Genomic DNA, 22,217 nt, shown 5'->3' with positions numbered 1-22,217 from the left:
TCCACCCAGCTAGAACTACAAGGCCAACGGCTTTAACCAGCCCTTCATGTGAAGAGAGGGACTGGAAGCTGACACCACCAGACCAGTGCGCTCCTTCCGATGTTCTTATGGGGCTCCCAGGTGAAAGTCATTGGTGAGAACCAAAAAGATCTACATTTTAAATTGGGTGATAGATTCCATTCAAAGCATATATTCACACGTTTATATCTGTGTGTACGTCTCTCTCTCAATGTACACACACATACGCGCAGGTCACCATTAAGGTCACCTTTTTACATGACTACCTTCTGTAGAAATCTGAAACAGGGCTGGAAGGCACCACGGGTGGTCCCAGCTCCTCACCCACCACACACGGCAGCAGGCGTTCGCTGTCCCTGCGCCCTCCTCTGCACTCCAGCCGCAAGCCTCTGCTCATCACGTTAGGTCCGTCCGCAGGGCTCCGCTCAGCCCCGTGCTTTCCAGCCCACTCCCGCCCCCCTCTCTCTGCTGGGAGGAAGGCAGGGAGGACACCAGGAAGTGGCTACGCATCAGCGAAGGCTCTGTAATGTGCTGAAGGGTTAGGACGGGCTGCTGGGGACAGCAGGTGCAGTCTCTTCTTCCAAATGCAGCCTTTTCATAAAATGCAGCCTCTTAAACACTGAGGATTTTGAATGAAGCCCTGGAGAGAGGATGCGGTGGAGCCCTCTCAGCAACACATCCTCCCACCTCCTGAGAGGAGTCGTGTGACTGAAGTCGGTTCATCCGTGGGGTGCGTTGCAGCAACACCCCAAAGCAACACGCCCTCCAAGTGACACGGCCTGTTGGGCTCCTTCACTCCTTCCCTCCAGGATGACTCTGATGCCACCAGCACAGCGCGATGCTGGCCTCAGCGGGTGTGTGCACTTCCCCTCTGTTCAATGATGTTAATTTTTCCAGCCAAAGTCTTTTGAGCAGCAGTCCACCAGCTTCCTGACTGCGCCTTTTCTACGGTAATTTCTCTACATTTTCAACTTAGGATAAAGAAGAACTCTTGGGGTCAATTTTTCTACATATACATTTTCAGAGTGATGGCTGTCTAAAACACCGAGTGATGCTGATGACTCAGTCGTCTGTGGAAGTTCACATCTTGGTAACATCAGCTGTGACACTCCGAGCAGCTGCTGGCACTTGCACAGTGACACAGAACAGAGCAGGGCCCTGACGACCTCAGTCAAGTAAACCCTGTCTACCAGAATTAGTCAGATAACTGGATGAACAAACGAATGAATGAATAATGGAGACTGGACAAAATGATTTCTAGCTGATCAGCTGACATGAGAAACTCTGGATGCACACTTTAGAAGACCATCTGATGTCGTCCCATAGCCTCCGAAAGACTGTTTCAGCACAAGGCAAGGCTGGCAGAAGGGTCTGGATAAAAAGACGTGCACCCATAAACTTCCTCCAAGGAATTTCAAGGGAGAAAAGATGGCTTATTCAGCATGTGTAGACAGTCAAATGCTCCTCTAATCAAAGTCATTTACATATATTTAAAATAAGGCTGGTCCTACTACTTAATCCTGGGGGACCCAGAAAAATATCATTTTTTCCCCATCTTTAGGCCAACTCTAGTCATAACCACAGAGCCTCCTAGTCCAGCATCTTTCTTGGCCTCCTCACTTTTTCAAATCTTATCACAGGATGAGAAGAGCTGACCGCTGCCCTTCCTGCTGCTGGAGCTCCAGCACCCTGACCGATGTCTGCTCCCGGTCAGGGTTCCGGGAACACACTCTGGACATCCTGCTGCTCTGGCTGGGTGCCCTGCACACACTGGGTGTCACCGTGGGTGTGGGATGGTGGTGGCCAGAGGAGGCAGAGGGTGGAATTTACATTTGTTAAATGAATGACTGAAGAGAAATCAATTGTTTTTGCCAATTTGGGTGAGTAACTTACCTTTCTTGGCCTCAGTTTACTCATCTATCAAATGGGACTAGAACGACAGGCCCCATACACCCCATCAAATGGAGCCCAAGATAGTGCAGGTAAAAATGCCTGGGGAGCGTTCATTACGATTCCCTTCCTCTCTAAGTCACTGGCTTCCAGCCTGCCCGTCACGCTCCTTACAAGGAGGAGCGGCTGACCGTCCATCTGCTCTGGCGAGGAACAGTGCCGCATATTGGGGGTCAGGAATAATAATTTGGCTTTGGCATTTCTCTGAAACCTCTAAGCAATGTTTCCTGGTCCTGGAGCTCTAGTAATGCTTAATTAGGCCTAAAAATGTGGGCTTACCATTATTTGTCTCACGTCAGCTCTAAAAGACACGGGTGGTGGAGGCACTGCCAGTGACCACACGCTCACTGGTCCTGTGAGCATGGTCGGCCCCGACTCTCCAGCTGCTGTGCTGAGGCCGAGTGCCGTTAGGGGACGTTATCAGTGTTTCAGGCAGGGGTGCAGGGCTAGCGCTGGGGGTGAGCCGCAGATCGGAAAGGAGGTCAGGAGCACAGGAGGTCAGAATCAACTTGCTCACAGTGCAGGAAGAGCATCAGGTCTGGGAACAAGAATGATCAGGGACAAGGAGGGAAGTCTCCAGGGTTCAGACCGGAGCACTGATGGCTCGGGAAGCTTCCGGCAGGAGGGTGGCCGGGCGGCTCCACAGTGGGCTGCACTCCGGGGTGCGTCCTTGTTTTCCTGGGACTGAAGCTTTCCTGTGAGCTCCTCGGCATCTCTTAGCAAAGCTGACCACACCCATAGAAGGGGAGACGCTCAAATCCCCCTTTCCGCTCTGCAATCCCTGTCTTCCTTGCCTCTCACTTCTCTGTGATCAGCCGCGCCCCCTGCTCCTGACCCTATCTGCCCACCTCTGAGGCTCGGCCCCACCACCTGTCTCTCTGCACTCTGCAGTCTTCCTGTCTCTACCCGTTGTCCACACCCAGAGGGAACTCTGCCCTTAAAAATCCCCCTCTCCCTTGCTATTTCCTACAGCTTGTTTTCCCTTGGAGTCCCCACAGGACTCTGCCAGTTTTTAGGGGACTGATGTTCTGTTTTGTGTTGTAATGATTTGTATGTGACTTATTTTGCTTATTACCCTACACACCTCCCGAGGACACAGACTGTCGGCTTTATTTATGTAGGACCTGCAGTTCCGAGCATAGTATCTTACCAATGGGGCCAATAAATATTTACTGCGTTAAATTTTATGATAATTCTGATTTCTAAGAACGCGTAATCACATCGCTTCCCCTGCCCTGTCTTTTTTCTCATTACAAAATGTAGTCACGATAATGTGATCACATTACACAGTGGTTTCTCTATAAATAAATAAATAAAACTGGTTTCTGCTTTATCCTACTCAGACTCAGATACACTTTCCTGGCTTCTTAGGTCCTAAAACATTTTTTTCAGGCCCCAGTCATTTGACTTCTCCAGAAAACACTACTATCACATCCTGTGAGATTCCCACTGGAGCCGTGGACAGCTGACAGCCTCCTCGGTTACGCTCTGGCCTCCGTCTGCAGCTTTCCCCAGGCGGCAGACCGCCTCTGGGACGCTTCATCATCATGGGCAGGCGGACAGGCAGGCAGGCAGGCCCTGCGTTTTCCATCTTACGAAGCTCTGGTCCTCGGGAGCCCACTGTCACTACTTGAGGCTGTTGCTCACACAGGCTCCTGCCCTGCCTCCCCTAAGTCTTGGCTCACTTATGCCAAGGTCCTCACACGCTGCCAAGTACTTGAGTTCTCCTCTTCCTGGGCCCTGGGGCCACCGGGGAAGCAGCCTGCGCACCGGCCCTGTGCTCTCAGCCCTGGCGGCGGCTCAGCTGCTGGGGAGATGGCTCTCTCCCTGCTTCTCCTCAGATCTGCTCTCTTCAGTTCTCTCCTGAGCACTTATGTTGAGATTCTGTGTCGATTCAAATGTCAAAAATGACAGCCCTGTCTAGTCAACTGTCAGATTGTAAAATCACTTTTGCTTTCTTCCAGTTGTGGCAAACGGCTGTGGGAGGTTGTATGTCCTTATGTCCTGATGCTACAAATGTGTGGACAAGATGTTCCAGGCCAGGGGGTGGGCTGGGAGGAGCCTTTCTCTTTGTGAAGGGACGGGGAGGCATGAGGCACTGGAAGGGACAGGGTAGTGACTCCACTGGGAGGTGTGATCCAAAAGGAAACTGAGGCCAGTTCAGGACCCGATCTCCCGAGCCCCGTGGCTCCTCTGGCACCCGGCCCAAGGCCAGGACCAGAAGTCCTCCATTACATTCTTCTCTGAGACACACTCAAGACCGGGCTGAGCCATTAGAGAGAATACTGGAATAAGAAATACACTAGCCCTATCACACAAAAAAACAACCAAAACACTGAGTTCACTGTAACGGCGGGAAGGGGGTACCCCATGCAGAAGTAGCTGTAGTGAGAATGTTAATCAGTCTATCTGCACATCTTGCAATGATTTCAAGTGCAGGAATTTATTATCTAATCAAAAGGATATGTGATTATAATTACTGACACTGTATCCAATCAGGAATTAATAATTCAGGCCTAATTGCTAATGTTAAGCTTTGGATCCGGTCATGGGATGTGCGCTGACTGGCAGTGCGGGGCTTGGGGGTGGCAGGCCTCCCTTTCCGGGTCCTCAGTCCCAGAGAAGAGCCAGCAGGTTGGGGTGGTGAGACTTTGGGTCTACAGGGTCCCGAGACCAGGGGATACCAAAGACTATGGGACCGACTGATCTGGAGGGGCAAGTTCCAGGGGACCATCAGACAGCCCAGGCCACAGCACACCTGCTCTGGTGCCAGGGTTAACAGCCTCACAGGTAGAATAAACACTTCTTCCCCCTTCCCTAGGAAGCACACAGAGAGTAAAACAAGTTCTTACCACTTTGGAATAAATGTAATGCTCTCTTGGTGAAGAGCCAACTGGCAGTTAGAAAGATTGTGTTAATCAGACAAAGGGAAATTTCTGATTAATTGGATAATTACTTCAAATTCTGAAAGAGCCAAGGCAATGTTAAAAAAAAATCTTGACCAACTGGGAATAAATTCAATAGCCCGAGGCAGAGATTTTTAAGCATATGGGGGCAGAAATACACTGGCACCGTGTGCCTTATTTTTATGGCCTCAAGTCTTCCAAGGGCCTGTAACTATTTTTTAAGACCAAAGTGACTCAAAATCACTGTGGCTTTCAACGATTATGGAATATCTGGCATTCCCTTGAAATCACTTTAGGACTCCAGGACACGGCAAAGCCAGAACTCAGGGGCCAGGAGAGAGGGGTGATCACGCTTGATGATGGAAAGTGGTCCAGATCCACAGATACCGGTCTCTGTGTGAGCCGGAAACACACGGCGCACCCCCACTCTGCTCCTTCCTGGAGTCCGAAGGTGGCACAGCCTCACCTGGTGGGGGCGTGCTTCTGCTCCTCCTCCTCGTCCGTGTCGCTGCTGATGGTGATGACGCTGACCGTGGGGCTGGGGGTGTCGGGAATGACGATGGTCTGCCGCTGCCGCTCCCTGGTGGTGCTGGAGGCCCCGTCGCCCCAGCCGCACGTGACGGAGGAGCTGCAGGCCGGGCTGCTGTGCACCAGGGCGCAGCGCGGAGGCGTGTTCTCCTTGACGCGCTTGGACCGCTGAGGGGAGCTGACGGCCTGAGAGGAGGACACCTCGCAGGTGGAGACGTTTCTGGAACGACAAAGCCACGTGCACTCACAGAGAAGACTGGGCCCAGCAGCTCCTTCCAAGGAGCCCAACTGTCTAGAAACACCAGCTTTGCCATGTCTCCACACAAAAAAGAGGGGGGCCAGGGCACTCAGACTTGATGTGTGACTGCAAAAGTGGCCGCCCAGGGAGCTCTTTCCTTCTGTTATCTCTACACAGATGGGGCGGGAGGGCAGCGGCCTGACCTTCTCTGGGCTCTGGTCTGGCTCCCTGGGCCTGCCCCTAGCAGGACTGAGGACAAGCCTGGGCTCCAAGGAGAGGGCGGAGGGCTGAGCCTGAGGATGGGCTGCTCGTGCGGGGGCAGAGAGAACGCCTGGGACTTCAGGGGTGTCTGCTCCAGTGCAGTCCCCTGTCTTCAGGGTCAAGGCCCAACTTCCTGAGTTCAATCTGTCATCCTCCCAAATACACTTAGATCTTGTTTTGGAGGGAAGTGGAGGAAAAGGTATTTGCACATAAAGCTTAAGTGTCCTTGCTAATGGCTGGTTTACCATTTATTAAACTAAAACACTCATTGCTTAAGAGCTCTTCGATCTAAACGTTTTAACGTTGGTGATCTTAAAGTTTAGCTTTCTCTCCTTCTTCCTCTGGGAAAGGGACATGCCCATAAAAGTATCTATGTGGGTACAATTTAAAAAAATTTTTTTTCCCTGGATTTTGACATATGAGCCTCACAAGAAGCTTACCAGTCTGTTTCAACAGAAAAGAGAAAATCAGGAAAAAATACAAGAGGAAAAGAGGTGCTTAAAAAGGGATCTTTCAATCTTGATTTTGATTGACTTGAAATTCACATCAAATTAGCCAGTGTAGTTTTGGATAACTTTGGAGGGAAAAAAACACCTTACCTTTTCCCCTCCCCATCAACCCTTGCTCACCTTAGTCATATCTACACAGTGAGACTAAAGCCAGCCTGTAGTGAAATTTAAGACTATGATATGTCCTTAGAGTTTCTAGCACCTTCTAGCTAAAAGGATGGCAGTCAGATGAAAATAATTCTGTAATGGTGGATTTATTTAACTTTCTATTTAGTTGGTATCAAATACGTTGCTTGTTCCTTTTTGGGGGTTTGGAATAAGAAGTTTTACTGATAAGGTTCTTCCATTGAATTTACCATAGAACTATGTTTAATTGTCAAAATTTTAAGATTACGTTTTCATTACTGCAGCAGTTAAAATACCTCCACTTGGCACTGTTGAAGAAAAGTATGCCTGAAGGCACTACCTGACAGGGGAGAGCCTTCTGGTTTTTCCAACTGTTTTGCCTAAGGCATTGGTCTTAAAAATAGACAAACACACAACTTTCACTTTAGTCATACTCATCTGAAATGCACTGGCAGTAAGCCTTCTACTAAAGCCAGCTGGGTGGTGAGGAGGCAACAAAGAGGAACCTGCCAATAGGTTGGAGGCTAAGGGTTCTTCCTGTCCCTACTTGGCCAAGATGAGCCACAAGGAGGCTAAGCTCAGCCTCCTGGGCCAGACCAGGGTTCCTTGTGACCACCCACCAGGCTGAGCATGACAGCACATGACAGTGGCCTCTATTGTCACTCAGTGTAACAATGACATGGGTGCGCTGTCGTAGGGCCTCCAGACAGACTCTGGAAGGACACCACTGATTGACATGAATTTCCCTAAGTTGTCAGAAACACATAAATAAGAATCTTGTTTAAGAAGGATGACAACTTAGGGAAGCCAGCTCTTGGACCAGTTTTCAAATGAAAAAGAATGAAAAAGGCAGGCCTAGTTTCTGGCATCTTGTTATCTGAGGAAGGAGAAACCCAAAATTCACTACACTATATGAAATACTAGACTTCTCTTGATGAGTCTATTCCAAATAAGCAATTAGGTTCCTCCAAGCCAGAGCCACTGGAGAGAGATGTAGGAACAATTCTGTAGCCACACAATCTCGATCTGCATTTTGTTTGTTTGGAAATCTCTGTTTTTGAAGTCAGGTTTATTAAGGTATAATTTACATACAGTGTTAAGTCACCCTTTTGAAATGTTTGATGAGTTTCAACAAACATACAGTCATGTAACCCCCAGATCGAGAACTTGTTCATCACCTTGAAAAATTCCCTTATGCTCTTTCCTTGCCAATCTCCTCCTCTCCACCCTAAGCCCTGGCAGCTCCTGATCTGATCTGTCCCTACAGCTTTGCCTTTTCCAGAATACCATATAAATGGAATCATACAGCACATGGCCTTTTGTCAATCTTAATTTTCAAGAATTCATGGAGATGAAACTGTATTTAAAGAGAATGGGAAAGATTATTGTTCTGCTGGTTAGGGTCTGGGATTAACCAAAAGTATTGCTTATATCAAGCAGCTAAATTTCTGAACTTAGATTTCAAAGACAGCACATTTCTCTACTGTTTTTTTTTTTTTTTTTTTTTTAAAGTTATGGTTTTGAAAAAGCAACTTCAGAGGTCAGTCTGAGTGTTTAAGTCTAGAGAAGCGTAAGGGGACAGAACGGCTCAAGGCCCAGGCACTGAGCACTGTGATCCCAGGCCCCTACCCTTAGGGCACTGGCGGTGCTGGCAGAGCGGGCACCCACTCACACAGACCTCAGAATGGGTGCCTCCTTCAAAGCCTGGTGCTATCTGCAACCTGATGCTCCCTAATGCTAGGAGGTTTCTTCTACTTCCCATCCCCTGAGGTTTCTCACCTCTGAAGCCACCTTGACCACCTACCTGGCAGAGGACTGGTGCTGCTTACTCTTCCGGGAGGAGGTGGTGCTGGTTGGTTGCTGCCGCATCACGTGGGCCACGCCCACATTTAAGGGCTGAGCTGCTGGAAGGGTCACATGACCAGTCAATAGCGCCGGCTGCTGCATGATGGGATTGTAATGGCTGCCGTGAGCATGCGTGTTCCTGAAAGGGAGATGGGAAAACGGCCTCTTTACCGGTTTTATAGAAACAGAGCTTCTTTATCAGATAAAGTTCCCTCCCCAAGTAAAAGCCAAATTAAACCCAAAAGGTGGTTGTCTCACTACCCGGGGAGTTGTTGAAGAGAGAAGCCTCCGCAGGCGGCTTCCTCAGGTGAGTTTCCCAGATGCAGTGACGCTTAAGCGCTGTTCTGAAGGGGTGGCAGGGACACGATTTGTTGGGGAGTGAGAAAGAGGGCATTTCAGGTGGGAGAATACCAACAAGGCAGGCTCAGCTTATGTTCCGGGGAAGAGGAAATACATACTCCCTCCAGCTTTTAAAGTCCCTAAACAGGTGACTGTGCTGTGCATTTTATTTTAGAATTTACAAAGTGCCTTCAGTGGGCTCTTCCACTCTGTGAGGTAGGCAGGATATCTTAATAATGCCATTTTATAAGTAAGGATATTGTAGTTTATGTGAATAACAAACTTTGAAGACTGAGAGTCATTATGTTTCTGGCATTAGGAAGTGTTAACATTTTTTAGAATTCTCTCGCAGGCCAGCAGAATGCTCAGGCATGTAGCAGCTGATCAGTGAATTACATGCTTCCTGAATGAACAATCAGATGAACTGAAGGTTGACTAGACATGTATAGAGTTGGGTATTAAATTAAAATTAATTAAGTCAGACGTACGTTGATAGAAACACTGGCAACCATTATCCTGAAAATGGGTTCTATGGGATCTGGGTTAGATGGCGCTCAAAGGCTTGTTTTCCCACAGAAATACTACAAGTGGGGATTAATTAAGAGAATTGCTCATGAAAGCTCATTTGCTACAGAATAAAATGAAAAGCTATAGGAGAATTTGTCTGAATTTTTTAAATGTTATGAAGTTTATCTTTATAGCTTAGAGAAAAGGATGAATAGAGTAAAAAGAAGGAGGGGGAGACTTTTGTAGAGATTTTGATAGTCTTTTGGATATTTACATGGACTTTAGAAACTGATGTTATGGCTTCTTTGTTGCTATTTCTTCTACAGACATGGCATTCTTTTTCTTTTGATACAGGTCTAGCACTGGTACTTCTCTTTTGTGTATTAGCCATGACTATGGATATCCTTTGGGCTACACACGAGATGGAGGAGAGACTGGAAAAAAAGTGTGCTGGCTTTAGGTATCTTCTGTGGTTACCAGGGAAGAGATGAGGAGGGATGAGGAAGAAGAAAAGAGGCATGAATGCGTGAGTACTGCTGGAATTAAATGAGCTATAAATGCTGAGAGAAAGAAGTACAGCATATCTGTGGTCTTTTAGGAGAAAAAGCGGTGAGAAAAAAACCCCAGCTGGTCAAACAGCTTTCCACTTGGTTGCTGTTCCTAATGAGCGGGAGACGGAAGGTGATATTGCTGAGCACGACCAGTGCGAACTGGGGGAAGGGAAGGGAGCAGATTTATTTACTGCCTGTCAGGTACCAGGTGCAAGAATGGTACATGTTAAATACGGTCCAGCTGCTTTGTCCTTCCTCTTAGTTTAACCCTCCCAGCAATCTATGACTGGCCACTGTCATCCCCACTGTACTGAAGAAGAACCGAGGTTCATACAGGTCAGGTATGCTGCCCCAGGTCAGGCAAGGATGGAACCCAGCTTCACCTGGTGTGAAGGTGCCTCCAATGGGTGGGGGTGGGTGGGGGAAGAGGGTGTTGCCGGTGGGAAGTGAGTGGGGCTGTGGGAAGCAGCCTGTGTTCCTCTTTTCTTTTTACTGGTCAGAAAATGAAATGGCAGAGCAGAGGACGCTGCAGTTGAGACTTGACTGGGGGCCTTTCTCTCCCCCTCTACCTTTTTTGGAGAGCTCTTCACTCCCAACAGCCTTTCGGGTCAAAAAAGGGGCCGTAGGGAGGCTCCGTGGTTGGTCTAGATACTGTGAGAAGTGAGGGCTGTGACCTGCCCCAGTGTTTGGGCTGAAAGAGAAACAGCCCAGGGAGGCGTGGGAAGTTGGGGACAACTTGGGGGGCTGCCATTCGGCTCTTGCACTGGTGAAACGGGGCACTGTGGTGGTGTTCGGATGGGGTGGGTGGGAGCTACAAGGAAAAGGGGAAAGTGGCCATAAAAACAACAGAGCAGCGTGCCGGTGAGGAAGCTGGTGAGTGGGATGGGGTGGGGGTTCTGGAAACAGATGTGGAGTGGGGGTGGCGTGCTGGTGGCTGTCAACTGGGTGCCTCTGAGGTCTGTGAAAGGTAGCCTTTGCTCTCCGAGAACTGACTGTCAACTGAAGAGACACACTCAACAAACATCCCAGAGTTTACTATTCCAAGTAAACCCCTTTCTGTCAGGCCTTCCCCTGGGAGGTCTGACATGACTCCAGTGTGCCTGTGTCTCCAAACACCTTGAGAACACTTTCTAGACTTGCTTAGGGGCCTCAGGGACGCTCTTCTGCATCCTTTCACTGCTGACTTTCTGGGAGTGGAATTTAATTCTGAGAAATAACCAAAAATCATCCCAAGCCAAGTCTGGTGAATTAACTGATCAAATAATGTGACTGAATTTTTGGTGGAAAATGACACCTGACCATAGAGTAATAAAGCTGATTTTCTTATGTCCTGGTACATTTATTTAAAAGTCACCTCTGATGACACTGTAGTCTTAGTCCACATAATACTCTTTGTAATTGAAAAAGCCCTCTGCAAAGCTGGGGACTCAGGTACAGGCCAGCGGGACAGCTCTCTGGGTCGGCAGTGGACACATCTCCCGTCCCAGACACGCCAGTTGCCTCACTTACCTCCAGTCGGCCAGCTGCTGGGTGCTTGCCATGGTCTCGGGAATCACAGTTGCGTGCTGCACCGACGTGTGGGTGGCCACTCCAGTCAGCTGCTGCCACGCTGGGGGGAGCAGGATCTGCTGGGTCCCACTTGGCCAGGCCTGCTGTAGAACAGAGGACATTTGCTCTCATCATGTCTGTTCATCATCTAATCAACCTGTACGAGTCAAGCACTCATTCTGCGCCCAGGGTTGTGCTAGATCCTGTGCTAGGTGAGAAAGCGGAGACCTGCCCTTTGACCTCAAAAACCAGGGGGGATAAAACTGACATATGAAGTAAACAGAAGGTAATACGTACATGGGCAGAGAACTGTATGGAAGGGGTTCATTCACACTGAAGCATGATTTCTTTATAAATATGCTCTAATGAATAATGCTCAAAGTTTCCAAAAGTTCATTTACTGACTTACTCTGTCACACAGTTTTGTGCAAGAGATTGAGGCAGTTGAATTGGGCTGTACAAGGGCAACTCCTTGCCCTCAAGAACTTTCCTGTCTAGCACCCCTTATTCAATTTTTTACCTTTTGTTTATCAGTTAGAATCTAGAGGTCCAACCTGTGTTATCTTCTGAATCTAAATAAACATAATCCCGAGACTACCAAATATCTGATACTTGCCTGTATCTGAGGGGAAGCAAGTGTGAAGTCAAATTCTTAGCTGGGACCTTAAGCTTAATTGGGAATTACCTCGACCCCTCAAAGCAAAAACCAGACAGTTAGGAAGTCACAGCTGGATTCTTCATAAATACTAAGCTTTTTCTAAGAAGTCTAGAAAAATCTTGCCAGATTCCTCCTTGAGTAGACATAAAGACTTACAGGTGTGCATGCCTGCACGCACGTGTTGTGTTCTCAGCTCTGTGCCTTCAGTCACTACTCTGCTTGTCTTTGATTATCAAATGATTCACACTGAACACAGTTGTCCAAAGTTGGACACTTAAAGGGACCCCACTAAGACAAGATACCTCCTGGGCAGGTCAAGGATTTAAAGGTTTGGGATCTTAGTTACCGCTCTCTTTCCATCAGGCTGGATATGACTGACACTGGGTAATTTATACAACACGGTACTCCACCAACTGTGCACATGTTTAATATACGTGTTTTGAATCATACGTACAAACAAGCGCTTCTGGAAATGGATAACAAATTTGAGTCGAGGCTTAATAAACAATGATACGTATAAACACGAGTGAGCCATGTGTAGCTCTGAGTGGACGGCACACCTGCTCCATCCTTCTCGTGTTGCAGATGAGGGCCAGTGAGACCTCATACTTTTTGGATATTGCCTGTTTGCTTATTGGTCTTTTTTGATATAGGTAGAAAGCTCAGGGGCCACAGGTTATACAGTAAGTGCTTACTAAATAAATGTTTGTTGGTAAAATGAAAGAGGCAGTTCTACCAAGGCAATTAACTCTACTTAAGTGTATTTAAGGTTTGCTGAATTCAACAGTAAGCAGAAAAATAATTGATTAAAACAGTTATGAGCCCAAAAGTTTAAATGAATAACAATTTTATTGGCAGTAAGATTTTTACTGATTTTGTCTGGAACTTACTTCAGGTCTCATGAAAATCATGTGTTTTGACTAAAGTCATTTAAAAACAATAAATCTTGATATGACGCTAAAAACATTGTTTTTCTCCTATTTCCCTAAAACAGATATTAACATTTTACCTTAGACAGGCGGGGTCAAAGGGTATGTTTGGACCTCTATCACTGATTTATATGTTTAACTCATTTGAGACAACACTTCATCAGATACTTCTGTAGATTATTACTACTTTATAATTTATAAAATTAGAGCTAATATTTCTGGATGCATACTGTGCGCCAACCATAGAGCTAAGACCACAAATAGACTTTCTGACTTCATCTTAACATCAATCCTGTGAAGCAGAGACTATTTCCCCCTCCCATTTCTCAAAGGAACAAACTGAAACACAGAGAAGTTAAATGACTTCAGAAATACGGTAAATTAAACATATACATTTACTGCTTGCTCTCTTTAAGCCCAGCTAAAATGACAGTGAAGGAATGAAAAAATATACAGATCCATTAGGACAGAAAGAGAGAACAGGGAGTGACAGTAACAGTTAACCCAATTTTAGAAGCTGGAAAACAGAAGGGCAATTACTGAGTTAGCAGAATGAAGGAATCTGAGGTCAAGTCTGCATGTTAAACAGTGAGAGTCCTTCACCTCCCTCTTCCCAGATTCCTGGTACGCAGGATTATACTCTCCCCACCTCTGCCCCTCCATCTCAGAGCAGGAGCCTGGAGGATTCTCTCTAGAGAAACCAACTATTCCAAGAGAAAAAGCGACAGACACGTTTGAGGAGAGGGGATTTGCCTGTGAAAATGCTGAGCTTACTCCTTATCAGCCTACAGAGAAGCCCACATTCAACAATCCTGTCTCCCACTCTGAAGCTTTCCAATTAGTTTTTCAGTGCTTCAGTCTAAATATGAATGAACAGCCAAGGATCGCCAGATTTTAAAGGAAGCATCTAACACGAAAGAGACTAAAACAAATGAAATTCAGAGGAAACAACAACAGTGTAGGAATCAGAAGAAAATTTTCCAAAAATTTGTAATTAATGTCAGAGAGTTAAAATATATATCTATATCCATGAAACAAGGTCATATGTAAGACTGTATGTCTATATTCAGAGAACAAGAAAGAACTCTTGGAAATGAGAACTATGACAACAGAAATTAACAATTACATAAAGTTGAGAAAATCTTAGAATGTAGCAAAGAATAAATAGAGAGAGGATGGGGGAGGGGGAAGATACGAAATCAGTAGATCAATTCAGAAGTACCAGCACCCAATTAATAAGAATTCCACAGAGAAGGAGCACAGAAAATGGAGGTGGAAGAAATTCACAAAGGAAAAAAACAAAAGAAAAAATTTCAGATAAAAAGGGCAAATTGGGTGTCCAGGACAATGCACTCTGAAAGACAAGAAAGCAGGTAGTCGTGAAATCTCAGACCACCGTGGACAAGGAGAGTCTAAAAAGCTTTCAGAAAGAAAGAAAAATAACAGCCCCTGAACTTTGCAAGATGCTCAAACACATCAACACATCAAACACGTATACCTTTTAGGGCTCTGGAAGAGTTTGGGGCTGCATCATAAGAGATACAGAGGAAACTAACCCAATGGAAAAATGAGACAACCATTAATTTCAAGAAAAACAAGTTGTACAGGAAAGGAAATAGAATCATAGTATATTATGAGGCTCAGCTGGGAATCCTATGATACAATATTGATGATAATAATTATGTAAACAATACAAAGTGGTTGAATCAAAAAAAAATACACAGGAGGGAAGGGAGAAAGGAAGAGTAAGTGAGAGAGGAACAGAGTGAGCACGTGAGTGTGCTTGTGTGCTTCGGGGACGGAGGCATTAGAGGGCTAAGCCTTCATCCTTCACAGCAGGAGGTCAACTGATACCTAACATCGTCAGCAACAAGCAGTTTAAGCATGTTCTTTAGAAACATGAAGTTAAATAACAAAATGAAACAGGTAAAAATTACTGTTTTGGGGGAGTAGAAATTGGGAGTGGGACAGAGCAGGAGACTACTGTTTTCTTAGAAATTTGTGGTGGCATTTAACTGTAAAAATTAAATGCATGTACTACTTTGAAGAATTAAATTTAAATTAAAAAATAACTTCCCCAAGGTCATACAGCCAATAAGTGGTGGGGCTGGCATCTGAACATGGGCGATGGAATTCCAGGGCCCATGCTCTCTGCCAGTATACCACCTACCTCTCTTTACGGAGACGAGGTACAAAAATAATGGCCCTATTCAGGATCAGGTGTTGGTGGTAACTGCATAAATGTGGTATGAAAAAGTCTTCCTTACTCATTAACAGAATCGGGACTGAAGAGGACAGCAAGACAGAATGGCTGGAAAGACTGGTTGCTGAAAATTACCAGAGAAGTTTTTGAGAAGCATTGAAGTTTTATATGTTGGACAGTTTAAAGAGTTCAAGCCACTGGTTTATTCTGAAGTAAACATTAAAGGGGGTTCAGGTGATACGAGTTGATTGGCTAGAAAAACGCCAAAAACTTCTTTATGGCAGGGCAGAGTCTATAAGGATCTGGCAAACAGAAATCTCCATATTCTAGGGGGCTCTGAATGGTCAAAGGAGGTTTTGGATCCTGCCATTTGGAAAGTGAGATAAATTCAATAGTGTATCAATAAAGAAATGTACTTCCTGTCTGACGGTGGTCAAGATGCTAGCTCTGGGCTGGGGCTCTGGACAGAGGCGACAGCTCCTTTTGGGCAGTACCAAAAAAGTGTTACTGGTAAGGCAATCCGTCAGATCACCCTCGTGTCCCTGAATGAGAAGGTGTCATTACCCCCTCTTCTTCCACAGACTCATCTTCAGGGTGCCCCAGAGAGACTGTTTCCCTTTGAGGGACATGATGCTGCTGGGAGGTGGGGAGGAAAGGTGCAGAGCAAACAAAGCTAACATGAGGGATGGATTCAAAAGACTCCATCTCTAAATTTGCACGAATGAACTCCTTGATAAGGTTTAACTATTTGGATCAAAAGAAATATGTTGACTTTTGGGATACATTTAAAGTAATAATATTTGGAGTGCCTCTGCCTGGTACCTAGAAATTTACCCCAAGAAAAATGAAGGCATCAGTTTCAATGTTTAGTTACTGCCTTTTTTTTTTAAATAGCTGCCAAGCTAGTTTTATAAGTTAGCTTATTTTTATCCTTTGAAGGGATGGTTAACAAAATATCTAGGCAAGAACTCCACCTTAAGAGACTAACATATTGGCGTGGATTAAGTGACAAACAGAAAAATCAAAGCATCTGACAAACTAAAAGATACAGTGATACCAGAAAGGACAGGACAGGTTTTTTTTTTTATTTAAATTTAATATCTCTTAGGGATCTCTGCATGTCAAGGCATTTTTGGCCTACCATGTCTTTTTAATGGCTACATGGTGCTCTGTTTTATGCACATATCAATTTATTTAACAAATCCCCTACTGATGAACATTCAAATTGCTTCAAGCAGTTCCCTGTTATAAACACTGGAGCAATTAAAATCCGGTGCACGTGAATTTTTTGCTCACTTTCTCACTTAGAGTTTCAAGTTAAATCCACTTGGAGATTTACAGCAGTCTAGGAACTCCTTTTCAAGTACACGATAGGTGAAGCCCTTCCCTGCTATGATGAAAGGGCTGAAACAAATTCAGAAATGCTGAGCCTGTTGGTTTCCAAACTGAACAATGAAGAATGTCAGTTTTAGCTAGGAAGAGATGCTAATTATGATTTCTTTCAGAGATGGTCCCTAACTTAACGAGGGTTAAGTGTGCAGCTGCAAAAAAGGCTGTGTAAGTACCCTTTAAAGTACATATGGATTCTAGAGGTTTGGCTCGCGGAGGAGAAGCACTGGGAGACTGGCCTGGATTTCTGCCAGTCAGATAAAGCATGAACAAGCTGCTTTGACCCTGCGCTGAGCTGTGGTTCTCTTGATCTACTAGGGCCTTTTCTGAACTCCCCACTGTCCAACGGTGCAGACAAAAGGGAGCTATGAGAACCAGCAAGAGAGTGAGGAGTAGAAGGCCTGCTCTACATCCAGGAGGCTCTCTGCAAACTGTCAGCAATACAGAACTTTGTGTGCCACCAGGACCTGGCATGAGTCGTCACTTACAGTCTCAATTTGGATGTAAGAACAAAGAGATGAAGAATCATTAATATCAGTCTCAAACAAGCTGTTCCAGAAAACAGAAGACAACAATATCCAGCATGTCTTATGAGACTAGGATGATCTTGATGCACAAAGCAGATAAAGATTCTATAAGAAAGAGAAATTCATGCCATTTCTCACTTATGAATGTATGCAAAAATACTAACTATGGTATTCACAAACAATCGAGAACTGAAAAGCATGCAAACACATCAAGCACAACATAATCACAGTTTGCCTTGGAAACACAAGGATAGTTTAACATTTCAAAATCTATTCAGTAACTTGCTGTATTAACAGACTAAGGAACAAAAACACATGAATATTTCAACAGATGCTGAAAGAATATTTGATACAATTTAATATTCACTTAAAAATCAGCAAATTTGATAAACTATCTCTATCAACTATTTATAGTACATAAAATACCTAACAGCAAGCAGCTAGAAGAATTTCCTTTAAAGTTAGGTTCAAGTTAAGGATGCCCAATATCAACACTGTTATTAGACACTGTTTTGGAGGTCAGCACAATGATATAAGAATAGTAGATAAAAGTTACAAAGATTGGAAAGGAAGAAACAAAACTGTATCATTTGTAAATAAAAAAGATAGTCCACATAGAAAATCCAAGGGAATTCACAGGAACAGAACTCATCTGAGTTTGGAAGGATTTCTAGATTACAAACTCAATAGAGCAAAATTGGTTATATTTCTATAAACTGAAGACAAATAATTAGAAAATATAGTTAATAAAATTATTAATAACAAAACTGTAAAATATTTAGGAATGATTCTAACAAAGGAAAACTTTAGTGAAAGGAATAAAAGGAATTTATACACAGTTAAATCATTTTCAGGGATGAAATGACTTAACATTATAAAGGCGTCAATTTTCCCAAAGTTAATGTAAATCCAATGCAAGTCCAATAAATACAAACCAAGGTTTTGGGGGGTTTTTGGCTTGTTTTGGAAGCAAAATTCTTATTAAGAGTGATGTTAAAATTCACGTGGAAGAATGAAGGGACAAGAACAGACTGGGAAACTTTAAGGACAATATAGGAGCAAGGCTTTTCCAGATACCAAAATATACATTAAAATGATACTACTTAAGACAAAAGGATATTAGTGAAGCCAATTAAATAGAATAGAGAGTGTCCCAAACAGATATATGCAACTTGACTACATTAAAATGAAAACCCTAAACTTCTGTTCAACAAAAGACACCATCAATAAAGCGTCTTCGGGAACACTTAGAGAAAAGCCTTTGGGAACCAACTTTACTTAAAAACAAAGGTGCTTCTGAACTAACAACATTAGGTCAAGCTGTCCTTGATGCCCAACAGAAGACCTGATTATAAAGAAACAGTATAACATGGTGGTTAAAACACAGGGGCAGGTGTCAGACTTCTTGGGTTTGTGTTCTGGTTCTGTCACCTAATTGCTGTGTGACTTTGAGCCAATGATTGTGTCTCATTTCCCCTATTTGTCAAAAGGAGACAAATACCTCACTATGCTGTGGGGATTAAATCAATAACAACTCTAAAGTGCCCGGCATGTTCGTGTGTTTGTTATTAAGGTGCCAGTGACCTTAAGGATTGATGACTATTATCATTACATTACTATGCGACCTAAAATTCCCACAACACTTTACAAATTTTCAGCCACTTTCACCTCTGTGATCTCATTCCAAGAATCCACCAGGGTACCTATGGGAACAGATGAGGAAGGTTCCAGCCCAAAGTTTCTGTGATCCTGGTTTTCAGCTATAAAATAAAGAGATAATCTCCAAGGCTCTTTTTGGCTTAAAAAAAAATAATTTCTATTTCACAAGAAAGAAATTTCAGGCAAAAATGCTAACTGATTTGCCTTCGGTCACAGAGTTACTAGCAGAGTTAGGATTAAAACCTAGGTCTCCCATATTAATTTGCATTACAAAGATACAATGGTGATAATTTCCCCAGACTCTCCCTGCGTCTAAATTTCTTTTTGGAATTGTAAACTAGATACTTAGGGAGGTAATTCACCTGGGGATCATTCAGAGTATTACTGACATGTCCTAATGACTTGAAGCATCTAACTTATTGCCAGGGAGGGAATTAGCAGAGAGAGATCTTGTTTGTGAACAACATTAATGTGGGTAACAGTGATACTAGTAACAATAAAGAATTACCTGGGCCAGCAGACCTGGTTGGATCTGAAGAGGCTGAGCTCCTGGGGCTTGAGTGACGATGGGGACTGCATTTTCCATTCGCACAGAATAGCCAGCATGCTTAGAGGGCGAGGCCTGCAACCCTAGTCCAGACAGCAGGCAAGGGAGAGAGGGTTGAGAGGCTGGAATCAACCCTCCCCACCAGCCGTGCCCGCTCCCAGCTTCCCTTCCCACCACACCCACCAGTGTCTGGGCCTTTGGAAGCCTCCCTCTTAGTTTCTAACTTAAAATTAAAAAAAAAAACACAAAAAACCACCTTGAATGTTTTCAAAGACTAGAAGGTCAAATTAAGGACTCTGTAAAGCCAAAAGTGGAACAGTTACGCTGCCCAGCTTCAGCAGGAACACTGCTGCTTCTGCTGTGAAGATGGATTTGTAAACGGCAAAGCCTGGGGTCTCGGGGAGAGCGAGCGAAGCGGCTGGAATTGCACTGATTCAGACCGAACCACCACACAGACTTCCACCACGGGGTGTTCTGAAACAAGTTCGTGAGCTTTCTGTGTAAACTGTAACCAAGTCTAGCTTAGAGTTTTCAGGAGTGCCGGGGTGCAGGGCCAAAGAATCACTGGGTGGGGAGAGGGCGGCTGGGAGGGACTTTTCAGACAGATTCGTATTCTCCATGAGAGCTGGGGTGTCACTGGCTGGCAGAGACTGGCAAATTTCTACAGATAATCCACACAGAGGGTGCTTCCCATGAGGAAATGAAGCTCTGGCATCGGCATCACAATGGGCGCACAGACAATGGCTGATTTACAAACAGCAGGCCCAGGACAGAACCGCAGGCAGGTGGTGAGAATGACAAGGAACTGACTCGGTGCTGAAGCCTAAAGCCCACCTTTCCTAGGCTGGCTTCCGCAGGATGGGGCCCTCAAGTTCAGTGATGCCGGTGCTCTCCCGGAAAGAAATGGAGAGGGCTTTATCCCAGGGAAGCCGTCAGGAGAGAAAAGTGCGGGGGCTGGTGCCCCAGAGGCTGTCCCATCTGAAGCCGGTGAGCGGCCGCGTCTGCTCACCCTTACCTTGGAAGCCAGGCGGACAGACGATGAGCGCTTGCTGGAAGGGGTCAGGCCGGGCGCAAATCTGGGCTGTTCCCGTCTGCAGGGGCATGCTCCGCTGGGCCACTGCGGCCATGGACGCCGCTGAGGGCTGGTAGAGTGCAGATTGGTAGTTTAGTATGGAGACTTCGGGATTGGCTAAGGAAATAGTGGCACTGGTGGAGGTGGGAGCCTAAAGGAATGATGGGGATTAAACAAAAATAAACAAAAATAAAAAATGAGGGAGGTGGCATGTTGGGAGACACGAATCTAAATCAAATAAATGAACTCAAAGAAGAACAAACAAACAAACAAACAAAGACCAAGAGCAAAAATGCAAAAAATGGAGGGGAGTGGAAATACAGTTGAAGAGTCTCAGGGGAGAGCAGGCACCTGCAGGCACATGAAACGCTTACATCCAGGCCCGTTCCTGACATTTGTGGGGCCCGGACAAAAGTGTTAGTGGATGCCCAGGTATCATGTCTAAATAATGCAAAGTTAAAAACTGGCCTAGAAATGATGTGTATTTTGCCCTTCCACTTGGATAAGGAAGGCCAGGTTTGAGTTTAGGATTCTTGGATTCCTTGGCTTCTGCACTAGAACAAGGAGCTGAGCCCTGCCTTCCTTCATTCCCTGCCCCAGCTCCGTCCCACATTTTGAGGGCCTTTGGGTACATGTATTTGGACTTGGTGGTACAGTCCACACTGGGGGAGACGAAACCAGGGTCCCAGATGCCCAAAGCATGGAAGCACGTGTACCTGAGTCAGGCTTGGGAAGGGGGCCCTCTGGCTCAGGTCTAAGGGCGGGACTGTTTACAGATGCCCTTAGATGGCTGCAAAGAAACATGCTACAGAAAAACAGACGGGGAGGGACACGCTGAGACTGGGGTTACTTGTTGGAGTCCAGTGCATTCTCATGTTGGTGTTCAGCTACTAAGGCTGGAAGCCAGGAAGAAAAGATGCTAGTGGGTCAAGAGAATTTAAATGGAGATGAGTTAGATGAATATTGAAATTATGTCCTCTCTCCTTTCTCTTTTAGAAAAAGACATCATTTGAGATTGAACTTCCGGGTGAAGCAAGACCATGGAAGGAAAAGAAATTCTAAATTGGGAATTCTCCAGCTTCACTCCATCTTACTCTTCTTCACACTGATCCTTTAGCAAGATAGGTGGAGGTTACCACGGCTTCAGATTCAACATTGTTTACACGAGGTTTTGCCACTAGAGGTTCCTAGGACTAAAAAAGCAAGGAGGAGAAGAGCCACAGGGTATCTGGGACACATACAAAATTAGAGCTTCAAGGAGGGTATGCATGTGTGTCAGATTTGATAAAAAGGATAAAGTCTCATTTTAGATTTTTTTAAAAAACTTTTATGCTGAATTTCAGCGCAAAGCAAAAGAATTTGGAAGTAATGACTAATTTATGTGGTGCACATGTTTGGATTTTAATGTCTATATTGTAAAAACAAGTGTCTGTTTCTGCAGCACCACACAGTCGGACTCCAGGTGGTGTGACCGGGAATGCACGTGTGACATGTGTGGGCCAGTGTCTTTCCTGTTACTGATGGCGTGACTTTATTTCCTCTTTGTTCTCTCCACAGCCTCACCCCTCCTGGAGGCTTCCCCACAAACAAACTTCCCACTACCTGCCTGGACTCTCCACGCCAAAGTCCAGACCCTCCTCACATCTCACTGCCCTGGGCTTCCCTCTTTTGGGCACTGGCATCAAATCCTCCAGGTTCCCACGCTGGTACTCAACTACTCCCCCTCCTGGTCAGTCACTGGTCTTGCTGCTCCTTCCTTCCACATGTCCTTGGAACCCTCTTTTCAATTGCTACTTCCTTAGCCAAGGCCTTCTCTCCTGGTGCCTGGGACCTGTAAGGCCCTGATTAGTGATGTTCTGGCCTCCACTTCTCATCCAGTTCTTCCTGGGCACAGAGGCTAGAACATT

The 22,217-nt window shown here is 45.3% G+C and overlaps 1 protein-coding gene and 1 long non-coding RNA gene across 8 annotated transcripts in view; one reads left to right on the top strand and one right to left on the bottom strand.

Moving 5' to 3' along the window:
• HIPK2 (homeodomain interacting protein kinase 2) overlaps nucleotides 1–22,217 on the bottom strand; it is a 252,551-nt gene that overhangs the window by 24,381 nt on the left and 205,953 nt on the right. For 3 of the 7 annotated variants that reach the window (XM_072964347.1, XM_072964351.1, XM_072964352.1), the window contains exons 8-12: nucleotides 20,254–20,461; nucleotides 19,200–19,321; nucleotides 11,288–11,430; nucleotides 8,341–8,520; nucleotides 5,341–5,622 (exon numbers count right to left, since the gene is read on the bottom strand). In XM_072964347.1, the coding sequence (XP_072820448.1) occupies nucleotides 5,341–5,622; nucleotides 8,341–8,520; nucleotides 11,288–11,430; nucleotides 19,200–19,321; nucleotides 20,254–20,461 (935 nt within the window). The remainder of the gene's footprint in view (nucleotides 1–5,340; nucleotides 5,623–8,340; nucleotides 8,521–11,287; nucleotides 11,431–19,199; nucleotides 19,322–20,253; nucleotides 20,462–22,217) is intronic. The other 4 variants (XM_072964349.1, XM_072964353.1, XM_072964348.1 and 1 more) reach the window with 3 other exon arrangements.
• On the top strand, nucleotides 8,476–21,575 carry LOC140697306 (uncharacterized). Its single transcript, XR_012074210.1, has 3 exons — nucleotides 8,476–8,688; nucleotides 9,582–9,753; nucleotides 21,307–21,575. It is a non-coding gene; the product is annotated as an uncharacterized lncRNA (long non-coding RNA).

Source organism: Vicugna pacos, chromosome 7 (genome assembly GCF_048564905.1).
Source record: "Vicugna pacos chromosome 7, VicPac4, whole genome shotgun sequence".
Taxonomy (NCBI): domain Eukaryota; kingdom Metazoa; phylum Chordata; class Mammalia; order Artiodactyla; family Camelidae; genus Vicugna; species Vicugna pacos.
This window is presented reverse-complemented; position numbering and strand designations above follow the sequence as displayed.